Source organism: Pipistrellus hanaki (assembly GCF_964339955.1).
Source record: "Pipistrellus hanaki genome assembly, chromosome: 12".
NCBI lineage: Eukaryota > Metazoa > Chordata > Mammalia > Chiroptera > Vespertilionidae > Pipistrellus > Pipistrellus hanaki.
The window spans coordinates 56311057-56335462 of record NC_140514.1 but is presented as its reverse complement, the minus strand read 5'-3'; the positions used below and the strand labels follow the sequence as shown (position 1 = coordinate 56335462).

At 41.1% G+C, this 24406-nt stretch overlaps 1 protein-coding gene across 2 annotated transcripts in view; it reads left to right on the top strand.

Moving 5' to 3' along the window:
* MRPS9 (mitochondrial ribosomal protein S9) overlaps nt 1-24074 on the top strand; it is a 57611-nt gene extending 33537 nt beyond the window's left edge. For both annotated transcript variants that reach the window (XM_084900911.1, XM_084900910.1), the window contains 7 exons: nt 2566-2645; nt 11884-11969; nt 12819-12894; nt 15259-15421; nt 16506-16614; nt 21981-22150; nt 23921-24074. In XM_084900911.1, coding sequence (XP_084757037.1) covers nt 2566-2645; nt 11884-11969; nt 12819-12894; nt 15259-15421; nt 16506-16614; nt 21981-22150; nt 23921-24012 — 776 coding nt within the window. In that variant the 3' untranslated portion in view covers nt 24013-24074. The remainder of the gene's footprint in view (nt 1-2565; nt 2646-11883; nt 11970-12818; nt 12895-15258; nt 15422-16505; nt 16615-21980; nt 22151-23920) is intronic.
* The last annotated feature ends 332 nt before the right edge of the window (nt 24075-24406 follow it).

The window sequence follows — 24406 nt, the reverse complement described above, 5'->3', positions numbered from 1 at the left end:
TTACTGCTTCAGTTTCATTGCTAGTTCTAGGTCTGTTCAGATTGTTTTCTTCTTGGCTTAGTCTTGAACGATTGCATGTCTCTAGAAATTTATCCATTTCTCCTAGATTGCCCAATTTGTTGGCATATAATTGTTCCTCGTACAAGTTAATGATCTTTTGTATTTCTGTAGAGTCAACTGTAATCTCTTGCATTTTTGATTTTTATTTATTTGGGCTCTTTTTTTTTTTATGAGTATTACTAGAGATTTGTCAGTTTTGTTTATTGTTGCAGAGAATCAGCTTTTAGTTTCATTGATCTTTTTAATTTTTTCTTTGTCTTTATTTATTTCCCCTCTGATCTTTATTATTTCCTTCCTTCCATGTAGTTGGGGATTCAATGCTTCCTGTGTGCCCACTTCCTGGTTCATAGACAGCTGACTTCCCCTGTGTCTTCCCATGGGGGAAGGAACTAGGGGGCTCTTGGGGATTCCTTTTATGAGAACACTAATCCCATTCACGAGAGCAGAGCCCAAATTACCTCTCAAAGACCCCACACCCAAATACTAGTAGTAAATTGGGGATTAGGCCCCAATATATGAATTTTGAGAAGGGCACAAACATTCAGCAAGTATATAGTTTAAACATAAGTTAAAACCTGTGTTTTTTAAAAATGTATAAAAAATCTTCTATATTTCAATAGGAATGCGTATGTAAGTTCAGCAAAGGAATTTAGAACCCCACCCATGCACAAATTTGTGCACTGGGCCTTTAGTCTTTGATAACAGGATTCATTATACAATAATGTAAACTATGAAGCATGCTATCAAGTGTTGGGGTTTTTTCTCTCTGTAAAAGTTGCATAATGGGCCATCTTAAAATCTGTGACATCTTAGATTGAATTAAATCAAGCCTACATATAAATACATACATATATACATATATGTATATACATGCATACTTTATGAAATCAAATATACACATACACACTCACACTTAAACACTCACATGAAATGAGACCCAACTCAAAATTCCTCCAAGCTTTACAGTAAAGTCTCATCTGTAGCCATGATGTTTGTCTTTCTTGGTCACTTTTTAACTGGTTGCTTTTCAGTGTAATGAAAATTTATTGCATAGTAAAGTTATAAATATTGGAAATTTTGCAGCCTGTGATAGGGATGTTGGAGAACTATTTAATTCATCCTCAAACCATTGACAATTAAGAATCTTGTTTAATTTTTTCAAGCTGAACTCAGGATTTCTTTCTCACCAGTTACTGTGAACGTTTGGTCTTCTTTTCAGGTGTATTCACTTAAAGCGGCCCATGTGTAATGCCAGTTACCCTCAGGAGGGAAAGATCACTTACATGTTATGTTGTGCAGGTGGCATTTCAACAGAAAGTAATGACTCACCGTAGTTGCATTTCTCTCTCCCAAATGTAAATTCCAGGTAGATTAAATTTCTAACATGAAAACAAAAATTCAGAGAATAGGAAAACAATGCTTTCTTAAAAGCATGCTTTCTCAGCGGGAGGGATGTTGAGCCCAAAGGGGAATAAATTGGTTCAGAGGAAGTGGAAAAAATCTCCGCTATTAGAATGTTTCGGCCCTCTGAAGGGCCACCACAGTACACATCAACCGATATGCAGGATGTTAGGCATTAAAATTTCATGGGGAAAAGAGGCAATTAGGAAAAAAAGTCTAAAAAGGCTCCTTAATAGGGTTGATAATGAAAAAACATTTGAAGTACACTGCAATAGAGAAAAAGTGACAGATTCTACAAAAACATTTATGTTAAACTTTGGATTATAAAAGACACCACAAACACAATTAAAAGGCAAGTGACAGATTGGGAGAAGAGAGTTTACAATTTACGGAATGGACAGAGGAGTATAATTTTTAATGTATTAGATTCCTACAAATTGTTAACAGAAACAAGAGAACCGGGGAGTTGGTGTTTGCTTTATTTACTAGAGACTCCACTCAGTCTGTTTGGTGTTCATTAGAGTGAAGGGCCATCTGTATTTCAAAAGGAATTACATGTAGCACCTTTTGGGGCCCCTTCAGTTTTAGACATTTTAAATTTTTGGAGGTATGTCATCACAGAGTTGAAATAAATAATGTGGCATGGAAAAATCCACTTAGTTTTTTTTTCTTTGCTATATTATGCCTGTTTCTAATTTCCGAATGAAGTACATTATTGACTAGCAGTTTTTGTTTTTATTTTTAAGAATATGGGAGTGCATGGTATTTGCAGTCACACCAAAATATTTTTATCCTATCGGGATGATTTTGGCTATTTTACGTGTGTTTGTTTAAAAGAAGTTATAGAAATTCTCGTGGTGAGATATTTAGGATAGTTACTCAAATACATTGTTTTATGTCGATGGGTATTAAATAAGTAGCCAAAATATTTGCATGTTAAACATGCTAAACTAAATATTAAAATTTTAAATATTAATGTTTTTGTTACCTTTAAAGTTAAATCAGAATTACTAACATGTCTCATAACTGCAATTAAATACATCTATTTGGTCTCTTTCTGTGTATTTTATTTTGTTTATTTGTTTTCATCTGGCTTTTTATTAGCAATCCAGTGGGGAGAAGATGGCCGTCCATTTCATTATCTGTTTTATACTGGCAAGCAGTCATATTACTCATTAATGCATGTAAGTATATTACATTTATGATAAATAATAGGAACTGTAAGCTAACTGATTATACCAGAGATTTTGCTAAGTTTCGCGGTTCATAATGGACAAAAATAGAACTTTTAGAGGTAAAACAGTATGTTAAAGACTTTATATTTTATTCATTTTTCTCAAGATAAACATTATAGAATTTATAACAGAATGGTTGTTTGCTAATGCTTTTACTTACAAATTGAGATCCTGTTAGCAGATAGTGCGTGTGTGTGCAATACAGGTAAAACGTGAGGCAGGGCAAGGCCGAGTCTGTGAATCTCTGTGGAGTGTGGTGGGAGCTGCAAGGCACCTTGGGAGAGAGTCAAGACAGTTAACTGTATTGGTTACTTAGGTACAGTTATTGCTCTTCATAGACTTATGCGGTGTATGAGTCTAGCAAGCCTAGAAAAAAGACCCAAGAAATTATTTTATGACGTTGACTTCCACCTGCATTGGAGTGTCCTAGAAGTGTCCTTTCAGAGCCTGTGTGTGATGGCGAGTAAACTCAGGAATTCCCCAGAATAACGGGGAGACCTGGATGCCAGAATCCAGGTTTGAGCAGCAGAACCCATTTCATCCTTAGAACATGTGCAGTTTTACTTTATTCATTGTGTGACTTTTTAGAGTATTTATTGTAATCCCCCCCCCCCCATTTTCCCACACACACCCCGATTTCAGGCTGCTTGAATCCCATGCACTCATCCCCTCTGCTCTTTAGACTGATAAACCCAGAGGACAGAATCCTCACTTGTCAGGTACATTTATTTCTTGGGGGACAAAAAAAGAAAACCTTATTTTCGTTTTTGTTGACCTTGGGCAAATGAGCTTCTTGCCCTGGCAGAAATGAAGTGAGTGATAAATGCAGAGTGTATCTTTGCTGAGTAATGGAGCTGAGGCGCAGGCGTTCCGCGAGGTTGTCTGTGCGCAGCCCGAGGCTGCCGCGGCCCCCTGCTGCTCATTTAAATAGGTATGTCAGATCTGCCGCACCGCCGCGGTTTGATCTGTGGTAATATTTGTGAAGGTTCCATATGGACGTAAGCCCCCTGCAGTGCTCAGAAATAATGTACAACGCTTCATGGTGCAGACGCACATTTCCTCTGAAAAGGGATGCGGCGTGCGTTTTAGCTGTCGGAGGGGATGATGGAGCTGACGCGCCAGGCCTGTCAACTTGTTACACGGATGGGTTGCACGCAGCGAAGCTGTGGAAAATCTGTGCCTTTTAACTTTTCTACTTAATCACGGCTGTAGCATTGCCTTTAGACTGTATGCTACATTAATTCCCTTCCTGCCTTCTGCCTTTCATCCCAAGTTTCACGGGAGAAAGTAAAGCATGCAGGTCTTGTGCAGGCGCCTTATCAAACAGCTGTCAACCCGCAAGCCATTTGCATTTGTTCTGGCTGAAGCCGCGCAACCCAAGGGCAAGATGTTTTGTTGCATTCCATCATAATGAAGAAATTACACATCGTGAGAGAGGCCTAACTTTATTTTCAGTTTGCTTATGTCTTTTAAAAAGGTATTGCTCAAGAAACTGGTTAATTTCTCAGTGGATAAAATATTAGCATACTCTGACTAAAAAGTCAAATTATGTCTGGTAAATAAATATTCTTTCTTTTTGAGTAGTATGGTTCCTGTTACATACAGTAGAGTTCTTTGGCTTTTCTATTTCAGTTAAATTCTGTAATTTAATTTAGGTCAGTTTGTTTTCTTGGATGTTTTGAACTTCCCAAACTGTGTGGGGGTTAGCGTTCGTTTTATTGCTGATCAGAACAATTCAGATAGGAATTACAGATACTTGAGGTTAACTTAAGCATTTTAATTTTAATTCAGATAATCATAAAACTGTGTATTGTCAACAGTGTGTCTTGTGGAATTTTAAAGTACTTATATGTATGGGGGAAAGGATAAATGTTTTCCTAAATCTATGCCTGTCGCTTTAGCGTAGCGTGTGGCACTTGTTATTAATTACAGCTCCCGTCGCACCGGTCTCCTTTCCAAGATCACGCAGACCAGCATCACCTCAGATTCCGTTTGCTGCTTTAAGTAGATGTGACTCAGTGCTTGCTGGTGGGCTTACAGGGGTGGTTTTGTAGTGAAGTCAAGTCCTGCGCATAAAGTAAAACAATGAAAACGGAAACTGCTCCGCGTGGTCGCTCTCCTTTGTTCTGCCTTCTCTGGGGCGGGGCTGCTGCTCCGTCCTCTGTGTTAGGAGTCACTGCTGCCCTCCCGCTGCAGCACGGGACAGGCCCGGACACCGTGGGGCCCAAGTACTTGGAAATGAATGTTGTTGTTTCCATTTCTTTTTGTTGATACAATTCTTTCCATGTGAAAAGGACACTGAGCCAAATCAGTTTTCCCAACTGAAGCATGGCAGTCATCGGCCAAGCTTTCTGACAGACTCGGGCCTAGAGCATGTGTGCAGTTCTGCCAGGAGACCATTCTGTCCTCTGTGCCAGTCTCCTTTTAGTATGTGAGCTTGCATGTTGAGCTTATATATTACATTATAGCCCTGATACAGCTTACAGTTAAGGATATATAATGCTTTAGTGAACACTGTCCAGTTGGCCTATAATTGACCATCAGATTTTTGTGGAGAAGCAGGGAGATTTTTGAGGGAGGATTGAGATGAAAAGGAAGAAGCCATTTATTGTTCCGTTGAAGTGAAGTATAGGGAAGAATGAAGTGAAGGAAGTTTTGCTGGTCCCTGGGGTCTCCGGCTGTGTGTTCCATTCTGGAGGTTCGTTAGCAGGTGAGTTAGCGCTGTTTTCCTATGGACAGTGGTACACGCCTCACACTCCTGGGAAAGCTGGTGACACGCCGCTTGCAGCGAATATGATGTCCATGTGTAGTGAGAAACGGTATGAAACCGTGCTAGCAGCTGATTCCTTAAGCAATAAAAAGTCCTTTAAGTAAGAAGCAGCAGGAGACTTCAAGAGTCTTGCGAAGGGTAGTGAGAACTGAAAAGGGAGCTCCGGCCTGGAAGTGTTTTTTCACCGGAATGGATGGCTTTCCCTCTAACAGCCGCTTATCCACCAGAACTTGTGTGCTTTTAGACACGGCTTAAGAGTTTCAGTTTAGGGATTCAGGAGCAGAATGAAGGACTAGAGGAAGAATAAAAGACGTTTCCTACAACAGCTGAGCAGAAGCGTAAAGGAAAGGGAAGACTTGTTAAAGAGGAATGTCTGTGCATGAAGAAAACGTTAGGCCATTGAACAACGGAGTTGTGGGGCCTGGGGGAGGGACCGGAAAGGGATGGGCCAGAAGAACGTGCTCTCTGGGTGCCCCCGCCTGCCGGGGTACCCTTGTCCGCAGCAGGTGGAGCCTGTCCAGCCGACCGAGCCAGAGCGTGGGCTGCAGCCCTGAGCGAGGCGATGGCCACCTGCGTAGTCATGGATGAGTTTGGCCTCAGGTCCTTTGATTTTTAGAAAAACGTTAATTCAGATGGATTCGTTTTATTAATACATACATTTCTGAAATTTTTAAAATCCACTCACAAAAAACTGAGTTTGAAATTATCTAAAACTCATTAAAGGGGGTGATTATTTCACTCTGAAATGGAAACTCGTTTGTAAAATATGATTCATTACGGCCCCATGTTCATAATGCAGTTTTCCCAATGTGTTTTCTGAGGCTCACAGGTTATAAAATAATCTCCAAGAAAGGGTTTCTGAAAATAAGTCAGTGTGGAAGACGGCAGGCTGAGAAACTAATAAGAAGGCCCTTCTCAGTGAGAACAGCTCTGCGAAGTCCTTCGGTGAGGAAACGTGTGCCAGGACCCACCGCTGCTGGAACATGCTGGATCCCGGAGCCCTCTCTGCCCAGAACACCTTTTAAAAATCCGGGAAACTAGTGCGTGGGAAAGGCTGCAAAGCGGACTGAAACACTAAGCTGTCAAGTACAGGGAGAGTTTATTGAAATTTTACATGAGCTCTCCTCCCCAGTCTCTAAGATAAAATTAGTCAGCTCTAAAAACTGCAGTGGAAATAATAATCTTATAGAAATCTCATTGATAGCTTAGGGCACGTTTTACAGTAAACCATGGAGTATTTTCAAAGTATTTTTATAAATTGAAGGAATCACATGGTCACAGATGAAATTTTTACTCCAATAAAAGTATACGTAGATCATTATATACTTAAAACTACTCTGCTGAATTTTTAAAACTTTGAAACAAAACCAAGCAATTCCGATAACTTACGCATAAGCAAGACTTGTTGCCTTTGGAAGAAGCCTCTTTAGAAATCCCCCAGTTTGTTTTAAACCACTGGAGTGGCCTGTGACCTGTGCAGGCAGCGGAGCAGCCAGGGGCAGCGGGCTCCTCCGGGAAGACTCCAGACTCCAGACAGCCCTCTCCTGGGCCCTGGAGTCCCGGGCCTCACTCCTCACAGCTCTGATACCTGGCGGTGAATACTGAAAGCTCCTGATGAACTGCTTTTACCTGTAAAATGGAATTGAAACAGTGAGCCTCTCACAGTGAGGTATTATGAAATACCTACTCTATGTAAAGGGCTTGGTTTTGGAAAGCTGCAGAGGGATGCTGGCATTGCCGTGTGCTGTTTTAAGACTTCTTGACAGCAGGAGTCAATTCTTGAATTAACTCAGCAATAGAAACTGCTGTTCCTGAAGTATCTTTAATATGCATGGAATAATTACCATTTTATATCTTGCATGTACTAAATGTGACAATTAAAACATTAAATTTTAAAAGCTGATTCAACTTATTACCTCTGGTTTTAATCAGATTACTCTTATAATGGTATAATTGTTATTATAATATGTGGTGGAGCCTTACTTTGAATAGTAAAAGTATATGGTATGAGAGTTACAAGCTTTTTTATGTAATTACTCCTGGGTGTGTTTTTCCAAAGTACTTTTCTGTATGCCATGTATAAGAGTCTGCTTCCCCTTTTATGTTGACTGGCACTGTATGATGTGTAAACCACATAGCACATTGTTTTCACAGCATGATAGAAAGAGTATACAATAGAACTGTGTCACTTGGAACTTTAGATAAATAGCAGAAACCATGATTAATGAATTATATTTATATTTATTTCATTTGATTTTGTATATGCCAATAGCCATAAAATTGAGAAGAATGTTATTTAGGAAATTGATTTTCTGTGATTAAAAAAACACACACAAATACATAATTTTAACTGTGTTACTTTTCTGTTTGTGTCTAGTATCTAAGATGATAATTACTAATATGTTACTGTAAATAAGTATATCAAAATTCAGCTGACTTTTCCTATACCATTCTCCCAAGAAATGTTATTTGTTTACCCTTCCTAAATTTGGAATTTCTACATGATTAATATAACCGAAACAGGTTTTAGAGGACTAAAATCAGCTTTTTTTAGACCAAAAATCATACTGCTCAGGAGGGTTTAGTTTAAGCACTTTTTTCCTGAACCTGAGCATCTGGTATGTTCAAATTAGGCACCTTCTAAATTTGACTCATGCATTATGGAAATCTGATGGCACAAGGGTAGATAGGCTCACTTTGATTTTATGAAATATTAATCATAACTGTGATTAATGATTCAGCATTTCACATCTGGGTTATTCCTGTCATATTTTTAAAAGATACTATTAAATACAGTATACAAACTTAGTGTCATACTAATTCTCTAGTGTCCCTTAAAAATTAAGTGGAAATTTAACAGTAGACCAGAAGCTACCAGTGATAATCTGTGATATTGACAGTTCCTGGCATATTTTATACCCTCAAGGATTTTTTTAATGTAAATTAGTACACATCTCTTTAGGGAGTTGAAGCTATAGAGTCTACTTTCCAGAGAACTGTTGTTTCTAACCAAGATGGAATTTCAAGAATGGTTGTATTATCCTGGGGGGGGGGGGCAGGGGGGGGGACAGAAATGGTGCACCAGGAAGATGGTTTCTCCGTTATTAGGCTCCCGGATGTCAAACATCCGCTGCTGCCATGTCATGCCCATTAGCATAGGTCAGGCACCGTGCTCACTGGCTTACATACATTTTCCTATTTGAAGAAATAGAAGTAATGAGTATTATGTAATTTGACAGGTTACAGCCATCAGTGTGTTAACATTTGTCTCAAATGAACAGAATTTACCGAGCTTGAAATTTGACATGAACTTTGTTATTTTCTCATATTTTTCTGCTTATTTTACTTGCATTATTTATAAATTATTATGGAGCCACATGGAACACTGGATGGTAATGGCATAGTGGAAGAAAACAGTAAAAAAAAAAAATATATATGGATTTAAAGTAAAATTGCTCAAAAGTCACCTGAAAATGATGATGAATTTAGCAGCCCAAACTCTGACTTGAAACTTTCCTGTGAAGCAGGTCGGTTATTTTTATTTCAGTTGCCTTGGTTAGTCCAGAAAATTAAATAGACCTCACGAGGAAGGGAGACTATCTTATTACTGGTGTTGGTGTTCTCTTGGATTTCTGTTTCCTTAACTAGATCGAAACATGCGACATCTGTGACTTACCCACTCAGAATCTTTTTTTTCCTTTTTTTATTAATCCTCACTGGAATATATTTTTCCATTGATTTTTAGAGAGTGTTGGAGGGAAAGGGAGAGGGAGAAGGGAGAGAGAGAGAAAGAGAGAGAGAAAGAGAGAGAGAGAGAGAGAGAGAGAGAGAGAGAGAGAGAGAGAGAGAGAGAGAGATATCAGTTGGTTGCCTCGCGTACATATCCTGACCCGGGCTGGGGATTGAGATTGCAACCAAGATACATGACTGGAATTGAACCCCAGACCCTTCCATTCACTGGCTGAGGACACTCTGTCCACTGAGCCAAACCGGTCAGGGCTAACTAGCACCATCCTTTACCAGTGTCCCCGAACAGGGCAGTCTGGCTGGGTCCGGTGCCCAGTGTGGTGCTGTTTGTACTGTGTCTGTTCGCTTCTGACACATGGGGGAGGGTCTTTCCCTTTTATTTTACCTGTTCGAGGCTTTCTCAAAACAAGTGCATAGAATTTTTTCTGATATACTATTTGATCCTTTAGAAATGAGTCAGAAGTTCCCTAACCACAGTCAAATGAGGCTTACCAATTCATGGGAGGCAGTTGTAAAGTATAAGTTGAATAGCAGGAGCATGTTTTATCTGTGATGCTTCATGTTAGGTTTTGCTTTCTTTAGTGTGGACAGGTGGTGCACATTCGTTTTGCTGCTGCTACAGCTGATGGATTTGTACGTTGGCTGTAGCTGTAGAGGTAGCTATCCTTAATGGACACTAGAAGCAGATTAACTTAGTTTGTCCTCTTGCTTTTGTATCGAACCAGGCTCTCGACAGGTCTAGTGTGCAGATCCAAGCATGACTGCACATCTCCTGGGGGCATCATTAAACAGGTCGCTGGCCTTGCCAAGGTTCCTCTTCAGAAAGTCTGGTGAGGGGCCTGCGAAGTTACATTTCTTTTTTGGTAAATGCTCACCTGAGGATATTTCTCCATTGATTTTTAGGGAGAGTGGAATAGAGGGAAAGACAGAGAGAAACACATCGATTGGTTGCCTCTTGTATGAGCCCCTACCAGGGCCCGGGCCGTGGAGGAACCTACAACGTCCAGAGGTGCATGCTTCTGTCGGAATCGAACCCAGGACCCTTTGGTCTGCAGGCCAACGCTCTAACCACTGAGCAAACGAGCTAGGGTGTGAAGTGACATTTCTAACCATTCTTAGACTTGCATGCTACTGCTGGCCTGGCCTTTACAATTCCTGAACTAGTTGGAATACTCAAGTCCACCGTTAGAACCTGTAGCTCAGCCCAAGTCATAGCTTCAGACTGCTGCTTCTCCTCTTCCTGCTGCTTTTCTTGTCTCTCATGAGCTGTCAGTGCTGCTAGCTCTGCTGAAAACAGAACAAAAGCTCTGCTGAGTCTCCCCAGCCACGAGAAATTACCTTTTACATCCTTACCGGGGAAGTCTCAGCCCACAGTTAGCCTCGGCTCTTCTCAGCTGTATCTGTGAAGCTGGAAGGCTCTGTTTACATTCCTCTTTTCTTAAAAGTCTTCATTGTTGAAAATGTTACATATGTCCCCTTTCCTCCCTACATTCTTTTTTCTTTCCTTTTTTTTTTTTTTAACATTTTATCCCCCATGAGAGAAACAGACTCCTGAAAATAGGCTCCTGAATGAATAATGAAATGTAAGCAGTGGTAAATACAGAGACAGTGGCAAAGGGATACTTCTTTTTAGAACAACTGGCAGCATTGTGATATAACATGGCAGTCTCATCACAGCCCATAAGAAATTGCCCCTCAAATTGGAAATGATTAGTTAAGACTGTCTGCGATCTGGGTGAGCATCTCTATCAGCAACAAGCTGTCTTCCGACATTCACTAATGACATTGGAAGGTGTCATGAGTAGTGAGGGGGGAAAACGTCACTCATACCATGTCTAACTCATTCTTTGGAAATGCCTCTTTGTTCGTTAGGTTAAGTAGGTTATGTGTAATTATAGATGAATACTCACATATTGGATATGAGTCCAAATAAGTTTGCTCAAACAAAACAAAAAAAATTGGGAAACAATTGCATTATTTTGTTTGTTGTAAACTCATTTCCTGGAAAATGTATTTTTGTTGATAAACCTGTATTGCCAAATTCTTTAAAAATGGCAAATTTCCCCCTATTTGTATTATAGTTTAACAAGTGCCATACATTCGCAGACTTTGTTGGAAAGTAAATTAATAAAAAAGAAACAGAAAATGAAAAATATAATAGAACACTTTTTAAGATACAAACTATATAGTGAGGACTTAAATATTATATAAATATACATGAGATAAGCACTTCAGCTGTAAATGCCATAACTTACTGGTAAATTCTCTTAACTTTAAAATATATATTGCTATATAAATTAAGATTTTTTTCCTAAGGAAAATTTTTGTTCCTGTTTGTGGGACTCTAAGGAAAATAGTTTGTAGTTTCGTTTTGTTTTTACCAACCTTACTGGAATTGTGTCTTACAGTTACTTAAAAATTAGTTATTTAAAAATTAGTTAATGTATGCATTATATAATACTAAATTCTCATTGAAATTACTCTCCCATTCCTGAGTTTGAGTGAGAAGTACCGTAGCATTCTTACAAAGCGTTTTCAGTGTTCCTTGCTGTGCTGCTGGGTTATGTGAGGAGGGCACTTTTGAAGTAAGGGGTGCTCAGGGAAAATGTAAAGTGAAAGCAATAATGTACCATCACCCTTATTGTAGCATGTGTATCTTATTTGCCACAGGACGCATACGGAAAGATACTTGATATAGAAAAACATAAAAATCAGTTGCAAGCCAAAGGTCTGTTTTCAGAAAAAAATAAAACCATGTAAGTTCTTTTCTTCTATTAAAATATGTGAAAAATTTGAACTGACATGTCACTTATCATTGGTGTTTTTAAAGCATACCTTAAGCCTAAAAATTGGTTTAGTATTTCAGCATTAATCATTAAAATTAGAGGTCAAAATAATAGGTGATTTTTTTTTGTTGTTTGAGAGGAAGTAAATATTAAGATTATATTTTTATGTTACTTCTTTCCATGTTTATATACTAAATGGTATTTGATAACTATATTTGAGTATGGCAGCCTCAGAATATTTGTGTATATAGCTACACATCTATCTTTTACATGCTTTAACTTTTTTTTAGTATTTTAGGGTTTGTGCTTTCATTTAGCAAACAGTGATAGATTAGGTGCATCATCCTGAGCAACCAGTTTTAAATTTCAGCCTGGTTGTTGACATTCTTATGCAAAAGACACAGTCTTTGAGCATGGCTTGTTGAGGCTGTAAATCCCAGGCCTGGCCCTTCATTTGGATATGTTTCTACTTCATTGGCAGGTTCACGGCCACTCAGCATCTTCTGTGAAGTAAATTATGAAAAACAAGTGAACTTTTCATTTTTAAGAAATTTGATAGCTTTAATTATCAAATTAATTCCACAGTGGCATGTTAACTCTTCAAACAAAACATTTGCTTCATTGATTATCTTTCCTAGAGTAGATTGAGGGAAGTGAAAAATTATTTCTGAAAATTAGTTTACTTGGATGAAATTTTATGGCTATATAGTACAAAAATGTGTTTCCCAATCAAGAATTGCTACTACATGTAGGATCCTTTGTGGTATAACTCTAATTGCATGGTTAAATTAAAGGGGAATCTATGTGGTATTTTAACAGAGACCTGATTGGCAGCAGATGGCTGATTAAGGAAGAACTAGAAGAAATGTTGGTGGAAAAACTGTCAGATCAAGATGTGAGTAATTACTCTGTAAAAAATCAATGGAAAAATATCCTCGGGTGAGGATTAACAAAAAAAGAAGAAGAAGAAAAAGAGTAATTAATCCTTTTGGTTTAATGGGACTTGTTCCCTAACAATGCAGACAGTATTGTATTTAGAATCCTAATAGTGATGTTCCTCAGAGGTAGTTGTTCCTAAGACCGTTTTTCTTTGATAACATATTTATAGCTGAAGTCTGCCCCAGGTCAGGACCTTGCTTGTGGCCAGAAGGTGACACGCCTGGTCTCCAGACCCTCCTTGGGTACAGGCCCTCATGCCCTCTGCTTGCCATTCTAGGAAAGCCTGGTCTGTTGATGCCAGTTTGACTAAGTAAAGCAGGCAGCTCATCTTATAAGCTCATAAGTGTAAGGCGCTATTACAGGTCGAGTAGAAAAGTAGGAAGCCCGTGGTTACCTTCATACAATGTCCTGCTTTTTGGCTTACCTACGTGCAGTATCCCGAGGCCACTGCTTTTCATCCTGGATCTGAGAACCCCCGTGGCAGAATCACTTGGAATGCTGCTTACAAAATGCAGTCTTCATATTCAGACGTAGCTTGGGATTTCTAGGCGAGTCACCAGAATCAATATTTTTAACAAGCTTCCAGGTGAATGATATATCGTATTGCTTTTGATTCCTACTTTAAGTCTCGGATTGTTTACAAATGTCCTAATACATGCCAGTATCATCAGAGGAAATTTGATGGCTTACGTATTTTTCTGTTCTAAATTTAGATAATTTTTGGAAGATTTCAGTGTAGATTAATTTCAAAATTGTTCCAAGAGTGTTTTTTCTTCCCTGGCAGTGGCTAACAGTGGTAGTGCCTTGACACCAAGTAGGCTTTAAGTCATGCACTGACCTTGCCCTTTTCCTCATTGAATATATTGGATAAATTAACGAATTGCTTAACCAAGGTGTCAGGCATTCGGTCAGGGGGCGGTAGGTCTGGAGGTAATTTCCAGCATCCTGACTGCCACGTCGGTGTTGTTGAACTCGGATCTCACTGGGAAATCTCCCTTTGCTTCTCCATGGAACACTGCACTCAATGGTTTCCTGTTTCTGGTTGCTTTGATTTTCATACCGCAGAGTTGTGTTTTTCATCTTGAAAACATTGCAAAGGCTTTATACAGGTGTGCATAGAGTGTTTGTGTGTCTTCTATCCTTTTGGGAGTGGCTATCAGCTGAAGTCTGGTATCAAGATGAAGGAGGCAGGAACAGTCAGTGACTTCCTAAACTTCTTAGTTCATGAGCACGACTATATCATCCCTGCAGCTACCCCTTGGTAGGTTCACCCGCAGTCACACTGTGTGCAGTGGAATTGAGAGAATCGCTGAGGACAAAGGATGTAGGCCTGTAGATGGAGGGAAGAGTGGAGCTTTTCCAGGCCAGCCTCCCTGGTGGCTGAGTTCTTCACCCATCGGAAAATGGCCTCCTCTTATTGTAACGTCACAGGGAGCAGAATGGAAGCAGTCCTTTTGCTCTGACCGGTGATATTTTTCTGTATTTCAAGTTACTAATGGCAGGTTTTCACTAAAGGCAATGGTAACAAAGACAATGTGGCTTTTAGGGTTGGAAGCAACGTAGAGAAGATTGTCAGAATTGGTTTCATACTGCACATACCTGAGGACCTCAAGTATTAGTTGTTTCCTTCTGCAAAAACACTTTAGAATGATTATTCTGACTTCTAATTTTAAGGGGTTAATACCAAGTTGTTTACTTTCTAATCACATGTTCAAGAACTATTTAAAAAAGTGCACAGAGTAGCAAGGATAATTTATGTCAAGAGGTTGCCCTTTAAGTCAAGTGTCTCTTGAATTTTTAAATAGCTTGATTGTTCGGTTTTAAAGGAAATCATAAACATTAAAGTAACACAGCTTGAACAGCTAAAGATATATTTGCCAAGTGTATTATGAAATATAATTTAAGAGTACATTTTCTCGAAATCAAACTCTTCCATTTTACTACACATAACTTACTGGAAATTATTTATGAAGCTCCTCTAAATATGGTTCTAATAAGAAGTAGAAATTACTCTTGAAGATCATCTAAATATTTTTTTGAAAATGAATTTAAATCTCAATTTCATGTCATCAAAATATGGAGAAGTTGACTTCTTTGAATGACATATCTCTTTGTTTCTCAAAGAAGTGAGTGAGCCCTGAAGGTCCACGGGCAAGTGCTGTGTCTGCACGCTGCGTTAAAAGCAGCGTGAAGGTGCACAAGTGTCATCCTGTCAAAGCCATCATGAAAGCAACACTGGAAAGATCAGTCTATCAAAATAGAAAAAATTTAGCAAATGCAATTACACTTGCATCTTCTAATGAGTTTTTATTGTGTGCAGTACAGACAGTTCGTGCGGCTGATGGAAAGGTTACTGCAGAGCGGCGCTGCCGAAGAAGAATTTGTGCAGAGCTTCCGCCGGAGTGTCACTGTTCAATCAAAGAAGCAGCCCATCGAGCCCGTGCAGCGTGACGCGCAGGGAATGGCCTTCAGCACCAGCGAAGGTAATGCATTCCACGGAGAGGAGTGAGCTCCATGACGACCGTGAAACTGCAGTGATTTTTACTGCTGTTGCTCTCTGGGATTCATTCGATTGGCTTGTTTGTTTATTTTTGTTGTTGCTACCTTGGAATTCCTCATTTTTAAGATTCTATTGAAGTTTGAAAAAGCAAGACCTTATAATGTCCTAAGAAAAAATGTGGACATATTCCTACACAATCATATTAACACTTTATTTTCACATATTTATGTGAAATCTTTTTATTTTTTCACTCTCAACTGGTAGAAACACTAAAACATTTATAATAAAGGTTTCTTATATAAAATGAAAGTGCCCATAAATCTGCATATCAGAAGCTAAAACTATGAGACAGGAGAATTTTAGGCCCTCACTCACCTTCTCCTTGTAGGTGTGCAGACATTTGACATGGTGTAACTTGTAAAAATGAATGTACTAGCCTGGCTGGTGTGGCTCAGTGCTTGAGCATCAATCTGTGAACCAAGAGGTCACAGGTCGATTTCCGGTCAGGGCACATGCCCAGGTTGCCAGCTCAATTCCTAGTGGGATATGCAGGAGGCAGCCATTGGTGTTTCTGTCTCCTCCCTTCCTCTCTGAAATCAATAAAAATATATATTTTTTTAAATTAATGTATTATATGCCTGCAACTCTTACAAATTTAACATCTTGTCATTACTTTCATTTCTATCAATTATATTTTTTACTTTTCAAATATTTGAAATTTTATATGATTAAATATATTCTTATTGAATATAAAAGAATACTGTAAATGGTTGACTTCTTAAAGTAATATAAATATGAATTACTTTGTTTCTTGTAAAAACTAACTTAAAATCATTGTAGTGTTTTTCAAATGGAATTGAAAAACAAAATTACCTCATAATAAGCTCTATTACATTGATTATGGCGTAGTTTACCTATTTTTGGTTGACTTGTATAGTAGTCGTAGAATTTCCTTTGTAGTGCTATATAATTGTTATTTGGAAGGAAAAAAAATTTTAATGTGACTTTATTGTCTCAAAGCCCTGCTCTTTCAGATTTTTACTATTAGAAATTTTATATTTTTGAAGGTAAAAGAAAGAGTGCAAAAGCAGAGGCAGTTGTTTATGAACATGGAAGTGGAAGAATAAAAGTTAATGGCATCGATTACCTGCTTTACTTCCCTGTGTTACAGGACAGGTTAGTGTCTGGTTTTGCTTTTGCTTTTTGTTTTTAAAGAAAATATATTTCATCATGATTAATTCATTAAGTCTTGTGATATTCTGATTGCATTTGTCTTTGTTAATGATTTTTTTTTTTACTAATATAATTTATCAGACTAGCTAGAGGGAAGCTATCGCTTTTTTGTCATATTTTCCCACAGATATCTCTTACATCCTGAAATGCAGACTGTGCCAAAATGTAAGAAAAGTAGATTTCCACTTTCTGTTTCCCTTGTTTAGGGGCGGCATAAACAAAACCAAACGACAACGAAAAGCAGCCATGGCCATCATGCATATTAGAAAAAGTCCACTCTGTCACTTCAGATGTTTTGCTCTTCAGAGGAAATAAATTATTATATGTATATGAGAGTCCCGGTGCACGAAATTCATGCATTGGTAGCTCCCTAGGCCTGGCCAGCGACCAGGGCTGATTGAGGTCTTCTGGCTGCCAGCTGGGGCCTCCCTTGCCCTGCTGCCAGCTGCTGGCCGGGGCCTTACTTCATTCTGCGCTGTCCCCTGTGGTCAGTGCACATCATAGTTAGCGATTGGTGTGGTTGAACTCCCGTGGGGACAATTTGCATATTATGCTTTTATCTATATACTAGAGGCCTTTGCACGAAATTCGTGCATTGGGAGGCTTCCCTCAGCCAGGCCTGCACCCTCTCCAATCTGGGACCCTGCAGGGGATGTCCAACTGCCGGTTTAGGCTTGATCCCACAGGGCCTAAACCAGCAGTCGGACATCCCTATCATAATCTAGGACCACTGGCTCCTAACCGCTCACCTGCCTGTCTGCCTGATTACCTCTAACTGCCTCTGCATGCCTGCCTGATCACCCCCAACTTCCCTCCCCTGCCATCCTGATCTCACCCCTGTTTGTTCCCTTGCCAGCCTGATCACCTCTAACTGCTTGCTCCCCTGCTCGCCTGATCACCTCTAACCGCCTCTGCCTCAGCCCCCCAACCATGGCTTTGTCCAGAAGGAAGTCTGATGTCTGGAAGATGTCCTGTTGACCCAGTCTAATTGGCATATTATCCTTTTATTAGTACAGATATAAATGCCAAGTGACCAGAACTACCGGTTACTTTGACGCACACTGCGTCCCCGATCAGGGGAAGAGCCAGCCAGCCAGTTTTCTGCGTCCCTCCCCCTGGCTGACCTGGCCCTGATCAGCCCCAATCAGGGCAGGCAGGCCAGACCCCCACCCATCACGAATTTATGCATTGGACCTCTAGTATATACAGATTGAGCAGCCTCTTCCATGTTAAATAAGAGCCCATGAAGGTTTGGCTGCACCCCAGTGCGAAGTATGGCGGTTTTCTTTCTGAGCTTTGTATCGCCTGGGAAACAAACAGGAATCACAGGAATCATTAGTGGGTGTTACAGTTCAGAGCCTCCACGTGTGCTCCTCTCTGAGTATCCTGCAAAGGCTTGTTCTTGAAACCGTTATTGTCTTTCCAGTATTTACTGTCATTATCCACAAGGAGCAGAGCTCTGCATGATTGCTCCTCCTTTCCGAATCCTCCTCCCGCTTCTTGAATGAGGAGAGGTTTTAAGGTCGGTGCAGTAGGGAAAGGGGACCTGCTGATGCAGTGTAAGCTGGGCAGTGATTTCTTCAGGAAACGTATCTTTATCTGTGTGTGTCTGTGTCTGCTCTGACTCCATTTGATGTGAATTAAACTAATTCTGCCATCATCCTTGCAGGGGAACAGATGAGAAAGTTCTTATTTCCCTCATGAAAAGCTAGAGAGACCCATCATTTTAACACTGGGGACTGCTAGGGGGGATGACATTTCACCAATATTTGCCTGTTCATTTATTTTCAGATATAACTGATGATTTAACACAAAATCTCCATTTTGGCTTGATCTCACAATTAAAATATATTCTCAAAACTTATTCATTTAGAATTCAACAGACATTTAATAAGGATTGTCTGAGTTGAGGCTTGTTCTGGATTTCTGTGAAGATGTTACAGTTATGTACGATCTGATTTCTGTCATTAGGAAACTCTGTTGGGAATCCTATAGCTAGTCATGGTGGGAATGGGTGGCTAAACCGCCTCATCTGTAAGTAGCTGGAGGCTCCCGGTGGCCACACCAGCATGGACTGCCTCTCCTCCTGACGAGCAGCCCAGGAGCTGGCAGGTCAGCAGTGAGGGTGCTGGCCAGGCAGGACCACTGAGCCGGAGGAGGGTGATCTTGATGCTTCCCAGCTGCGGGACCTTAGCCAAGGTGATGCTCACTGAGATAATGCTGAAGTTGATTGAGCTGCTTGCTTTCCAGGGCCCTCTTTAGGCTGCCTTCACACCAACAGCAGCAGATCACTGGGAAGGTTGACCCTGCTTCCTTCCCAGCAGCCTCAGGAATTTTTTATTCATCACCACTTAGCAACCACTGTTTACTGCAGTGCGCCTGGCGCTGTGGAATACAAAGATCAATAACCTTTCTGATTGGGAAAGGCCTTTGCTGTCATTCAACCAATAAAGCAGCTCTAAGTGATCATCACCATACTGAAGGAGTGCGTTCCTCACAGGACATGAGCCATGTAGACGGGGAGATACGCTTAGTGGCTCAGCAATTATCCTCCTACATAACAAAAGGCTAATATGCAAATTGTCCCCCTTGATCAGGGGGTGGGGCCAGCTGGCCAACCACCCATGGCCCCTCCCCCGCTTGCCCAGCCCAATCAGCCCAATCGGAGCAGGCCAGCCAGACCCCACATGTGCACAAGTTTGTGCCCTGGCCTTTAGGAAAGAAGTAAGAAGCTATGCAATTATGTGTATTTTAAGTTACAAGATAATAGAATTGATATCCTAGAAGTAGTGTTCAGAGAAGATAGAAATGAGAAAGTTGTAAGTTTTGTGGGTTTTTTTAAATAACTTTTATTATATAACAAGGAACAAAGTAAATTTGATTCTGTTAACTCAGGATTTCCTCTGGGATTCCTGAGGAGAGAGATGAATTATGAAACATTTTCAAACCATGTACCAGTTTGTAGTCAGATTAATTTAAATCGATAGTTATGTAGTTACTTTTTATTATTACCCTTTGGGTATTTTTTCATCTACTTATAAATTTAAGATTGTACCTCAGTGTAAAACAATTTCTCAACTATCTAGATTCTCCTTACTGGTTCTTTCTTACCTGGACTACTATAGTGATACATCTTGAGTAAATGATAGTATTTCTTCCTGAATTTTAGTCTTAAGTTTCTTTAATAAGCAAGTGTTGGAGGATATTGAAATTTTAGAAATTAGGGCAGGAAAATGTTTCAACTCCCAGACAAGTGGGTGATCCGAGCTTGTCTTTGTAGCATCAGAGGTGCCAGGACTTCACTTGGCTGTGGTGCATGCAGAGACTCCAGTGACGTGTGCATACGACAGTCCATAGATTTTATCTTGGCCTCGATCCTTGCTGAAAAAAATGAAATGATGGAGTTAGGTTATCAGTCTCTAAATTCTCTTCAGTTATTATGATAAGATGGCTATTACTTATAATGAAAGGGTAATATGCTAATTAGGGCAGGCATCTTCCAGATGTCCATCCTGATGTCCACCCAGACCAAGCCACAGCGACTGCGGGCTCAGGCAACCATGGGCTCAGGCAGCTGCCGCGGCCAGCAGTGGCAGCAACAGCAGCGTGATGGGGGCAGCACCTTCCCCTGGCCAGCCCGGTCACCTCCCGCAGAGGGAGGCCAGACTGCGGCTTAGGCCCACTTCCAAGCCGTCAGTAGGACATCCCTGAGGGCTCCCGGACTGTGAGAGGGGCAGGCCGGGCTGAGGGACTCCCTCCCCCAGTGCACAAATTTTCGTGCACTGGGCTTCTAGTTACTTATAATGACTGTTTCCACAACATTCCTATTTTTTATTTGGTTATTTGTTCAAAAGAGTAATATAGATTTATGTTTCTCCTGTTGAAACAATATTGTTATAAGTTCCAGTGAACTGTGCCCTGGAAGGTCCCTTCCAGTACATCTTCCTGCATGTGATTGTTTTGGTAATGTCAGTCAAGGAGTGACACTTGAATGTTCTGTCTGTATTCATCTTTCAGCTTCACTGTGTTGTAATAAGCTCTGTTTTGGATATAGAAAGTTACTGTGTCAGTCAAAGCAAGCAAAATACAATATAAATCAACTTTTCTAAATAAAAACTCAGCAGAGATATTAAGGTAAAATTGCAAAATCTAAGTACTTGGCAAAGGTGGTGGTGAACATTGCACCTGGCACATAAATGGTGCTCAGCAAATATGAGCTCAGTTGAGCAAGAGAAGGTCCAGTCCCATGTTCTGTCTGTGCTCCTCTCTAATCCTGTGGTGCCTGCCTGGGACCACATGGACACTTGCTGTTGAGGGACGCAGGCCTGGCGGGGTTGTGCAGTCACCTGCAGTCAGGAAGCAGCAGGACCCTGCAGCTCAGAGAACTGTTCACAGCAATATGTGTTTCATTGGGGGATCAGGGGCGTTGAATGTGGTTTTAGTAACTTTATAAACTGTCAGGATGTGCATTGTGTATGCATTATACAAGTGCATTGCAGCATGCTTTATTTAGTGAGTCCAGTAGCATTGAAAGCTGCGAGTTAGATTCATCTGATTAATGGAGTTTTCCAACTTTAAGTCTTCTTTAGAAGTTATTTCCAAGCCTCACAAAAGTCTTATGAAGATAAAAGTAATCAAATGTCAGATAGTATATTGCTATATCCAAGAAAAAGAGAAATAAACCTTGCTCTCAGCAAAACATCCTAAATATCAGATATATCAGTGGTCCTGGCCTCTGTGGCTCAGTTATTTGGAGTGTTGTCCCGTGCCCCGAAAGGTTGCAGGTTCAGTCAGGGCGTGTACACGAGGTAACCAATTGACGTTTCTCTCTTACATCAGTGTTTCTCTCTCTCACCCCCTCTACCTTCCTCTCTAAACATCTCCGTGGGTGAGGATTTGAAAAAGAAGAAAATCCCTGGTCGGTGTGTCTCAGTTGGCTCCATCGGTTGGGTATTGTCCCATGCACCAAAAGGTTGCTGGTTCAGTTCCTGGTCCGGGCATGTGCCTGGGTTCCAGGCTTAATCCCAGGATGGAGTATGGCCAAGGCAGCTGATCCGTGTTTCTCTCTCACCGATGTTTCTTTCTCCCCTCCCCTTCCTGTCTCTAAAAATCAATATAAATATTTTTTAAAAAGAAATATTAGTGCTTCTTCACAATGGATTAAAAAGTATGAAAAATATAGTAATGAATTCATCCAGAAGTATGAGCACTTAGTGCCCAATATGGCTTTTGTAAATGGTCAGAATTGAACCGTGTATAAAGTCCCGTGCTACAGTTAACTTAACCACATTCCTGCTGCTGTGCTTCAGAGAACAGCTGATGTTCCCTTTTCACTTCCTGGACCGACTGGGGAAGCACGACGTGACCTGCACCGTCTCCGGGGGCGGCAGGTCGGCGCAGGCTGGAGCCATCCGCCTGGCAGTGGCCAGAGCTCTGTGCAGCTTTGTCACCGAGGAGGAGGTGGAGTGGATGAGACAAGGTAGGCGCCGCTGTGGGAGGGAAGTGTTCGTTTTATTCTTGCGCTCCTTACCTGGACTCAGGAGAAAACTGCTCACCGTGCAGCATCGCAGTGTGCTGCCTTCTCTTTTCATGCTCCAGAACTATAGCATTGTCATTCAGTTTTGATTTCTACAAAATGAACTGAATTAGAAAAAGAAAAGGGAGGCATTGTCAGCATCAGAGGAAATTTATTTGGATCTCAAGGCATAACCATTTTATCAAGTGCTGCTCTATTGTATTTACTAGATGGATTGGTTGTCTTTGTTTTATCATGGAAAGTTACAATAATTATTTCACTTAATGGTGAAGCCCTTAAGGTATGTATTTCTTTCCAAAATTATTGGAGATTTCCATTTTTTCATGGTGATGTTTGTTCGAATTTCATGTTGTCTAGCCTCATGTAACCCCATGACATGGTCGTGGAAACAAGTGTGAGAATGAAGATGCACTAAACTTGTTCGTTAGGGCACTGCTTCGGCATTTATGATAAATCAGGACGGTTCTGGCTGGAGATTTTCTTTGCACTCTTTGTGATTTTCTTTGCACTCTTTGCACGGCAGTGCTGTGGGTGCTGTGGCTCCTCACTCCCCCCTCCCCCAGGCCCTGGCTCCCCCAGCCCCTCCCCCAATCCCTCCTCTCCCCAATCCTTCCCCTCCCCCAACCCCTGGCTCCCAGAGCTGTACTGCAGACAAGTGTCACCTAAGGCTGAGCCTCCTTACATGTGTCAGCCTCTTCACAAGCCATTTGTTTATAAACAGCTCACCATTTTGTGAAATTCATACCTGGTCATTAAAATCATTTTATAGGGTCTTAACAATTCCGCTAGTGTGAGTTACTGTGCATATTGAAAAGTAATAAAACATTATCACTTATAATTTCAAGTAGAATTTAAACAGATCTTATCTGCATTTTGTTCAAAATATTCTTTATTCCATGCCATTTAAGTACAAGTAAAGTGCAGAAGCTATGGGTACATGATCAGCACTTGAAGTTTTCTTTTGCTGGGTGGTCATGACAAGGCATCTCATGAAATACACACGTGCTAGTGTTGGAAGAGGGAAGGAAGGAAGGAAGGAAGGAAGACGGTGAAAACACTGTGATCTATTTACATATTTATAAAAGCTTTCTTATTGCTGAAGTTTTGAAATCTGTGGTCTTTGCTGATATGCTGGTGCATCCATGTGGGGTCCTCATTGGCCAGGCAGCTATGAGCAGCTCCTTAATTGTGGGGGAAGCATCAGTGCTCCCGGGTACTGACCAGGCCGTGGTAGCCTCATTTACACTGACTTCTTCCGGGGTGAACTGCTGACGATGAGAATGCAACCTACAACCCACCGTTTAGATTCTGAAACAAAATGCCGGGGGTATTATGATGCCATAAATTAGAATAAGATTGTTTTTCTCAAACATGTTCAGTAAATCGTATTGTAAGTATGTGCATGTTCATGTATACTAGTAATACATGGTGTCCATATACCTCCTCCCGCCCGGAATAAGTGTTTCTCCACCTTCGGGTTCGCTAAACTCGCTCGCACCTGGAATGATGGGAGTGCGGCAGTTCCTCTGCCTGAGCAGCAGCCTCCCACCCAGGAGCGGCTTCCGCTTCGGTGAAACAGGTTTGAGACCTGAAAGTGACCAGTCCTCACGCGATGAGGAGAGCGGACTGAATATTGTCACTGTGTTTGGGGAGATCTCCTGGAAGAGTGCGTTTCCAGGGCTTGTCACACTTCTCTCTCTCTCTCTGCTGCAGCGGGACTGCTCACGTCCGACCCGCGGGTCCGAGAGCGGAAGAAGCCGGGCCAGGAGGGGGCCCGCAGGAAGTTCACCTGGAAGAAGCGCTGAGCCGCGGCCGAGGAGGGGACGCGCCCTGCTTGTGGCGGACACACCAGGGCCGCCGCGGGAGGGCCACTCCAGACTCTGGGTTGTGAGCGCTTATTTTCAAATGCTACTTGGCAAAGGGTACCTTTTAAAATCACTTTTAAAAACGTGAGCTTCGGTCTGCTGCTTTATTTTTTTAGAAGAAGTGTAAATTCATAGAATCTCAGCATCTTGGACCTGAGGGGAACACTGAGCAAATGCCCATCCAGTAACCTCGTTTTGTGGACCAGAAAGCCCAGCCCCGTCTGAGGGTAAGCCACTTTGTGTCTGATGGGACTGGGCTTGAACTCGCCTCTCCCGACTCTCGTTTGCCCGCATGGCAGTGGCCCAGCAGTTCCCACACTGAGGGGAGCTGGTT